The 9065-nt window shown below is 40.8% G+C and overlaps 1 protein-coding gene across 2 annotated transcripts; it reads right to left on the bottom strand.

Moving 5' to 3' along the window:
- Positions 1 to 2789: 2789 nt before the first annotated feature.
- Positions 2790 to 8959, bottom strand: LOC103374767 (intermediate filament protein ON3-like). Of its 2 annotated transcripts, none has more exons than XM_008304914.1 (9): positions 8751 to 8959; positions 6629 to 6837; positions 6361 to 6421; positions 6076 to 6171; positions 5828 to 5992; positions 5531 to 5656; positions 5236 to 5456; positions 5115 to 5140; positions 2790 to 3687 (listed from the first exon to the last, which is right to left on the bottom strand). In XM_008304914.1, the coding sequence occupies exons 1-9, from the start codon at positions 8907 to 8909 to the stop codon at positions 3494 to 3496; spliced, it is 1257 nt and encodes a 418-aa protein (XP_008303136.1). In that variant the 5' UTR covers positions 8910 to 8959; the 3' UTR covers positions 2790 to 3493. The 2 variants fall into 2 exon arrangements, with proteins under 2 accessions (XP_008303136.1, XP_008303135.1); XM_008304913.1 differs by having other exon boundaries at positions 3651 to 3734.
- Between the last annotated feature and the right edge of the window lie 106 nt (positions 8960 to 9065).

Here is a 9065-nt window from a genome sequence, read left to right as displayed (position 1 = left end):
AAGTTTCTCCCCAAAAACTGCCCTGGAGGAGGTCCTACAGGGGCAGTTCTTGCACAAAGCTTCAGGCAGTCCACGAGATCCTGCAGTGGAGAATCCAGAAAGTTCAGAAATACACATTATTGCAGATTTACCATAACATTTTCACAATTGGTGGCAGTATTACTGTATCAGGAGACTTAATTGAGTGGCGTATTTGAACAGGGTAAATGACTAATAATTATATAATATTGAAATCAAGACAAGTCAATCCAGTCCAAATGGGGACGAGTCTACAGTCTTCATAGCAACCTTGAAGTCAGCACAGCGTCACTTTGAGCCTGTCAGCTTGCTAATGTGTTCGTGTGATCATGTTGTTGTATTTAGCTGAAATGTAAATGCGCTCAATGATATCATCAGATTAAACAGAGGGTCAATAAACTGCCCCTGTATCCGTGTTAAACGCTGCGGCGCTGCTTCATCTGGACATTAAATTAAACCAGTTCTAGAGCTTCTCCATCTCTCGCCCCCCTGGTTGCAGTGTTTACTCCAACTGCTCTGTCAGTGTTTATCTATATACTGGTATGCAAGCAGAAGAGGGAAGAGGGATGCATCCGCAGTCCATCATACATCAACGAGTCTGGAGGAGATTAGTCCAACAGCAGAGAGACACGAGGCGAAAATCATGTTTGAAAGCTGAAAATGCTGTTATGAAGTTATGAGCCTCCAGTTTCTACTAGGGTTACATAGAGGGACAATAAACGCTGTAAAATTGATCTTGTGCAGCAGAGAACTATCTGTATTCATTCAAGATCCATCCAGCTCTCTATTTAAGGCCTAATTAAACATAGACTGTTCTGCTAAAACCAGCAATCAAGATGTGATTTTAAATGCCTACGTGCAGCATGTGGGTGGAAAAAGGAGACCGCCGAGCTGAGGAGGAAAAGCAGACTTTAATCGAATTAAAGAGCAAGCGGCGTCTGAACTGTTGGGACATTTGTCGAGCTCTTATGTCATCTTAAGCTCAGGAGACACCTGCGTTGCCGTGCAAAGACATGTTCCAGTACGTTTTCCACATCGTGTGTGTCAAGAAGATTGGGGGCAACGAGGAGATGAGGAGGAGGAGGAGGAGCTGGGAACAGGATGAGACGGTCAGGCTCCAGCTAATCTGGCATTGACGTACTGCTGTCTGCATCAACTGAACGCCTCCAGCATTTTTTTTTATCAAACACAATGTGCCCCAATAGTGTCCAAATTCTTACAAGCAGCGGCTCAACACTCCAGCTAGTACACGTTTTTCTTATGTTTTCACTTATATTTACATATTCTTGCTTTCATTTTGAACTGAAAAGTTGTGATTGCTGAGTTCACAGTTGAAAAATGTCAGCTGGAAGTCAGACTTGTGACTCAGAAAGTTGGAAAAACCTCCAAAACGCCAACCTTGAAATCCAAAATGGCTGCTCAGTGTATGAAAAGTAGTGAAAGCTGCTGTCACATCTTGTTTGTTCGCACTTTTATCTCATTTGTGTCTCATTAAATTATCTGCAAAGACAGTACTGTCCAACTTCTATCTGTGGACATGCTGCTACAATGTTTGTATGCACAAAATGGCGCTTAGGGCGTTGTTATCAACTCTGTTAGCAATAGCTAACAATGACTAACCTGAAAAAAAAGTTTGTTCATGAGGTGTCTGTCTTAGTTGTCTGACTTTAACTAAAATTAAATCCTTTCAGCACAAGTTTGTGAAGTGATTCCAAACTCAGACTTCTGGCTAGCTTAGTTTAGCTTAACTTGATGAGGGAAACAGCTAGCATGCTAGCATGTTAGCTTATCATAATAATTCTTTTTTGCCTAAAAGAGTTGCCAAACCTTCATGAAATGTCTAAATCTATTTTTTACGTTTCCTTTACAGCATGCCATTTTAATCCTGGTTTATTTCAACCGGCCATCTTGCTAACAATTTTGGCTGTTGTAGCTCCATGGGTCAAGCTAATTTTGACCACTCCACCACAGTTGTTCAGACCAAGCTCCCAGCAACTTTCAAAAAGATAAGACTTTTACGTCAATCATTTTGAATGGCGTGCATGGACAACTATGCATTGTGATTAAGTCAGCCGGCAAGTTGCCCCAGATGGCAAACCTCATTGCACTTAACAAAATGGCCGTTCCAGGCGGCTAATCTCTGTTTGTTTTCAGCCAGACTTTTAAAATGTTTCATGTAACAGCTTTTTTTTTTTTTATAAAGCTGGAGGGAGCTCGCCATAGTCGCCCTGTTATTCACTGTTTTGTGCCACTCCTTGTTTTTCCAAAGCATTATAATATCGGTGGATGTTATAAGGTTAGCGTGACTCATACAGCTGGGATCCATTTAGCTGGAAAATTGAAAGTTGGAACTGAAAATGACGAGTTGATTGTGTTCCAGTACAACCAACATGGACCCCTCCAGTAGCTGTTGTTTTTTAGGCTACACATTGTGAGTGGTACCAGCTGATAATGATGTATTACGTGTTTATTTGCACATATGAACACCACAACAACTTGTCCACAGATAGAAGTGAGACAGCAGTGTATGTAATTGATTTAACATGGTCGAAATGAACTGGAATTGCCCATTAATGAGTAGACTGAACTAGGTGAGCTGTTTCTCCATCTCTCTCCGGTCTTTATGCTAAGCTACGCTAACAATTCCCCTAGCTGCACTGCAATCAATTTTCTCATCCAACCTTCTGCAAGAAAGCAAATTTGTAAAATGTCAAACGATGCAAGAAATGATTGTACATGTGTATGTTTGTGTGGAAGAAAGCGAGCAGACATATTGGTCATGTTGCTTTATTTATTTATTGTGCTCCAGTAACAGTAAAATCTGTAATGTAATCTGATTTGTTGTGATTACTTTGACATACTTGGTTCAAGGGTTCAGAAACACCTAAGAAAGAGAACAACTCCAAAGTTCAGGAAATTTAAGGCTTGCAAACAAACATTTCCCTTTGCAGACTCGTGTTTTTCTTTCCAGAACATTAAAACCTATCCTTAATGTGACTTTTGTGACTGTAGGAGACTTCATCTTTGTGTACATCCTTCCTGATATTCGATTCAAGATGTGGACCAACAGAACAACCCACCTTTAACCACAAACCCGTTGAGGAAAACGTTGAAGGGTTAGACTGGTGATTTCCTGTTCTACAAAGACAAAGCCCTATTCCTATTAAGGTCAGAGAGAAAAAAAAACTGCAAGAAGGATTTTGAAAATGTACTGGAAGTCTTTACAAATGTAAACAAAGATAGGAAAACCTTTTCAAAAGCACCGATGGACATAAACAAACTTCTACAAATCCAAGCACTGATTCTAGGAAAACGCTCAACCTGCCATGAAGCTCCACCAGAAAGCAGAAAAACAAAAGGGATGATTTTTGTGTGCAACTGAAATAGTTTAATTTAACTTAATTAAATATAAATTTGGAGGTTTTTTTAATTCACATTTTACGGACATACTGTAATGCTGCAGAGGCGTGACGGATCAGTCTGTGTAATGGGAGCTTTCGGACACGACTCTGCCTGCTTCCACCTCCACCCGGATCAGCAGGCGCTTCTTGGAGGCGGGGCACTCTGGTGGGATGATGGTGGTTGCCGGGATGTCGGTGGTTGCCGTGGGGACGGGGATGGATTCCTGTGGCTTCTCCGTCAGGCGTTGCTTGTTCAGCAGGTGAGCGTCTGCGTGCAAGCAAGGACTTGGATTGGTTGGTTTGTTTTTTAGAAATCTGAGCGAAAGAGAGGTTTGATTTTAGTGGGACACAAAACATGGATGAAGCATGAGAATGCTGGTACGTGTGAAATGGATTTGTATCAGTTTTTAAGTGTGCATCTATGAGAATTAAATAATTGACAGACTTTTGGTATGTGTACCTCTCCACCTTCTCTATGTTTCCCACAATTCTTTCCAACAAAACTCTAACTTTTAGGACGCTTTTCATTATGTGAACGTCTTCTTGCTTCCCTTACTCGCATCACTTCCTTACATCTTTGCTTATCCGAGAGAGAACGTAAGAGGAAGGATACATCTGTGTTTCCTCCCTCTAAGATCCTACAGAAGCCTCCTCATTTCCTTGAGGTGCATTTAAGGGTTTGGAAGATCCTCCATGAATCTGCAGAAAGAGAATTCACGACACGAAATCGTTCCTCGTCTGCCATCATAGGAGGATCTTCCAATCCTTTAAATGCACCTCAAGGAGGTTTCTGGAGATCCTGAAAATCCTCATTGGGAGGAACTAAGATGCCACGAGTGACGGAAGCAAGGAAACACGTCAGAATAATAAAATCACCATTAGTTTATGTCCATTTGCACATTAACTGGCTAAATTGGTGTAGAAATTGTAAAAATACTTTATTTTAAATCTGTGTTTTCCATTTTAAGGCTTAAAGCCCCCGCAAGGGCTCGAAACATAGCGACAAGGGGTTGGGACAGGATATTGTTTTTTCACTTCTGTCATATTTTTCTTCACTGTTGGCTCATTTTTCACTGCAATATGAAGTCCTGCACCTCCATGGGAACAGAACAACAATGACTCAGGACTCTAAAATGTATTTATTATAATTCCACAAATCATTAAAAAGAAAAAAAGTTGAATTTGTATGAAAATGTGTTTTAACCAAAGTTGAGGAAACACTGAGTCAACATGTAAAACCACAGGTGTTACCAGTACTGGAAAGAAATGAAAAATGTTCTGTGTAAACACTTCCCGCAGTTCAGCCAAACAGCCTCTTCTGTTTTTTGTTGTTTTTTTTAAACTAAATTTAGCAAAAATTTTTAAAAAAAACAAACAAAACACTTCTGCTTTTTTGTTGTGAAAAACCTCATATTTCATCTCTAAAAATGATTCACATAAAACACTTGAGAAAAAGATTTCTTTACTAAACTAGGCACAAGTGGACGTGATGACGGATCACAAGCCAAACAAACTGGGAACCACTGATTTGGATCGTTCCTGTTTTTCTCTTCATGAGCTGCATGAAGCTTAAATCATCCAGAATTTGTGAACTACAGAAAAATACACCTGCAAACATGCAGCTGTATAACTGGGAGAAGCCATGTGGGTAGAATTTTCTAAGGGTTCCAGATGTGGTAATAAAATGTTCCTCACCTCCGTTGCGCATAAGTTCGTTCATTCTTCAGGGATGAAGCAGAAACAGTTGTTAGTGTCAGCATTTATACATTCATTCTTTTTTAAATCTTGTGCATATTGATGCAATGCAATCCCTTACCTCTGCTCCTCGCCCTCCAGCAGCTTGTGGTAGGTGGCGATCTCGATGTCCAGGGCCAGCTTCAGGTTCAACAGCTCTTGGTGCTCGCGGATCTGTCCGGCCAAGTCCTGCTTGGCCCGCTTCAAGGCCTCCTCCAGCTGAACGATCTGCTTCCGAGCCTTCGCTATGTGCTCGTCGCCATCTTGTCTAACGTTGTCGATTTCGTTCTTGAGGGCCTCTTCCTAACGGGAGAAGCAGAGATGAAGATCATCTGGGCTGCACATGTGTGAACTCTTCAGCGTTGTGTGATCCTGACCTTCCTTTTGAGAGTGTCCAGGTCTCCGGTGAGTCTCTGGATGAGGCGCAGCAGGTCAGAGATGTCCCTCTTCACGTCACGAACCTCCTGCTCACGCTGTCCTGCATTGAGGACCAACGAGTCCATCTAGAGGGGACGACCGAATCATATTACAATCTGTAGCATCTATTACTACATTGTTAAAAAAAACAATAATAATGTAAAATTTCCTTCACACAACATGGTTTAATAATAATAATTCTCCTTCCCAGTTTAATGTTGAAGTCATCACTGAAGGAGCTTTGATCTTTTCCTCACCTTTTTCTGGTTCCACTGCTCGGCCTCCTCCCTGCCGCGGGCGGCCATGTTGGCGTACTGAGCCTTGACGTTCTCGATGATCTCGTTCATGTCCAGAGAACGCTTGCTGTTGTCACGTAACAGGACCGTCTCGTTCTGGACCTGCGACTCCAGCTCCTTGATCTCCTGCAGGGGCCAGACAACAGTTAGAATCGTTTTTATTTTCATCCTCCTTCTGTCGAGCTGAACTCGTGTTTATGTGTGTTTACCTCGTCATAGCCGACTCTCAGGAAGTCCAGCTTTCCCATCTGGTCCTCCAGCTCCAGAGCCAGATCCACAGCCTCCAGGTGACCTTCGTCCACGTCCTGTTGCACACATTAAACACACACACATGCATGAGTTTGCTTCCAAAATATTCCCAAAGCTCTTCTGTCATCTACAAATGAACGTGTATTAAATGTGATGCACTAAATGATTTGAATCCTGAGGAATTTGCCAATTTAAAGAGAGTTTTTACTGTGTTTCTAAATGAATAAAAAAGCAGCCAACAGTACCTTCTTGGTGATGACAAACTCATTTTCCAACTCAGCTTTTTTGTTCATCTCCTTCTCAAACCTGAAACAAACAGCAAATTAAAGGAATTCATTTGTGTCATATGATGTAAAATAAAAGATTCTGTCAAAAAAAGGGTCAAAATCTGGCAGAAAAAAATAACTGTGGATACTGTAACATTTAAAAATTGGAAAACAAGCAAACAACAACAAAAACAGTGAAAGAAAACCTCGGAGAGCAAATGCTGTTTCTGCACTGTGACCTGCTGACCTGTCCTTGGTGTCCTCCACCTCCTCCTGGTTCTTCAGCAGCTCGGCCTTCAGCTTCTCCTGGTCATTGAGCAGGTTCTCGATCTGCTGCTCCAGCTCGTTCTCAAGCTGCTTCACCACCTCGTCCACCTTCCCCTTGTAGTCCTCCTGCTCCTTCAGGATCTTCAGCTGCGTGTCCAGCCTCTTCTTCTCGTTCTCCAGGTTTTTCACCTGTCGCAGAGACAGACACAGTCAGGAAGGAATATGCTTGCTTTCTTTCTTTCGTTTTTTTTTTTTTTTTTTGACAGTTTTTAATTGTAATTTCCTTCTTTTACAGATTTCCCCAGTTTTGTTAAATTAGGTAATACTAACTAGCAAAATCCCAGAAAAAGTTTTTTTTTTTTTTTTTTTTGCTAGTCAACCTTAAAAACAGGCAAAACTGTACATAATGGCCACATAAAAATAATAATAATTAAAAAATAAAATGGTGATTTATTCTTTCATCAAGTTTCATTGTAAAATTATATTTAATGTAGTAATACCAGCACAAAATATATCATGTTGGACTAATATTTTCCTTTTTTTAAAATCAGAATTTGTCAAATTATTAAATAGAATTATTAAGTATATTAATTCAAATATTTTCCTTCAAATATTTTCCCATTAATATTTTTCCATTATTCCCAATAGTCTGTTCTCTTCATTTCATAGCGTGTCTCTGCTTCCGGTAGTGTATATTTATAATCGAGCCTTTATCCAATCATATTGATGGTCATCATGTGTTGCCAGGTTCAAAGAAATCTGCCCTGAGGCCTTCAGACTCAAAAGCGCAGGCGCCAAAATGCCTCGTTACTTTAACCAATCAGATTTCGACTTGTTGATCTCAGGGCCATCTAGCAGGTGAGCGATGACGCCGGCATTTTCACGCCCTCTGATTGGATGGTCAGATAGCTTTAGCTAACCAAAGCTAGCGGTTCCTGTCTGTAGCGACCTGCAGAAGCTAAAACGTTATCGCAGAAGTATTAATAGCTGTTTTTAAACTTAGGCAAGCGGACATTCTCAGCCTTAAAGCGAATTAAAACTTATGCCAGGACTAAGACTGGACAGACTTTTAGCATTAGCTTCCATGACGATGGAAAAGGACTTAATGTTGGAAGTGAAACGTGCTGCCTTCACAACGGACGGTTTGAATCGCTGCTAAGGAAAGCAAGGAAGAAAAAGTGACGAGTTTTGGTGAGTAAAATGAATTATATTTACATTTCTAGATATATTTGTCATTTTAGTGGGTTAATAGTGATGCTTCTAGTAGATGTGAGGTATGCGGCTGCAGTGAAAATAGACTTGTTGAGTTATTTTAATAGTTTTTATCGCCGTGGTGTCGTTGTGATGCTATTCAGAGGTGGTTTCTTCAGGTAGGATGCTACTGAAGGCCTCAGAGTAAAACGCACTGAGGTAAAATGGCTCATTTCCGACCCCTTCAGACCTGAAACTTTCTAACTTTCCACAAGGTGGCGTCCCACATGATCCTCCTGCAGAAGGAGCCGCTTTTTCGTGGCCTCAGGTCTCAGATTTAGAGCAGAGAAGCAAAACCTGCTCCAGGAAACGGGTTTTTACAAACAGTCCATTGTTATCAAAAGGCCTCATTTCATTCATCACGTATTTAAAATCCTGCTTTTGTTGCAGAGTTTGCATGGGTTCAAATGAGAGAGTGAGACTTTAATCCTAAAAATAAATAAATAAATAAAGAGAGGGAGAGAATAAATACCCAGCAGTAATAAAGAAGGAAGAATTTTGTTTTTTTTTAAAAGAAATAAACTGTGGTTTCTATTCGAGTGTGTATGAATTTACACATAAATAAATAGTTGCAAGATGACATATATGTATAGCATCAATAATTATCTAATTAATAAATAGAACAGAAAAAAAGTAAAATATAACAGTAATAATATACGTTGTTTACAAACCCTGTCGGTCAAGCGGACGATTAAAAAAAAAAAAAATAAATAAAATACAGTTTCAGTGCTTTTTAATCGAATATTTATTAATTTACACATAAATAAGTTGCTGCTTTTTTTCAGGGGGCGCTTATTAATTGCATCACTAATTATTTATAATTTTAGAAAGAAAACAACTCTCCTACGAACCTTGTCAATGAGCTGGACGAACTTGTTGTTCAGTCCCACCATGTCGTCCTTCTCGCGGGACTTGCCCGTCGGGTCCACCTTGCCGCTCGGCTGGCTCTTGGCCGGTCCGCCGCTGCTCGGGCTGTACGACTGGCTGCTGTAGTCTCTCGCTTTGGACATTTTGAAGCTTGGAGCTGCGAGCTGAAGTCCGTCTGAACAGGTGAGAGCTGAAGTCCTCTCAGCCCCTCACATCACCTGCTTTTAAGGTGGCCAAGAGCTCCAAGACCTCCCCAAAACTCCCCCTGCGTCCAATCACGAAATGCCAAGTGCAAAATT

The sequence above is a fragment of the Stegastes partitus genome, unplaced genomic scaffold (genome assembly GCF_000690725.1).
Source record: "Stegastes partitus isolate 25-593 unplaced genomic scaffold, Stegastes_partitus-1.0.2 Scaffold2350, whole genome shotgun sequence".
Taxonomy (NCBI): domain Eukaryota; kingdom Metazoa; phylum Chordata; class Actinopteri; family Pomacentridae; genus Stegastes; species Stegastes partitus.
The sequence above is the reverse complement of the archived record's forward strand: the minus strand, read 5'-3'. Positions and strand labels throughout refer to the sequence as shown.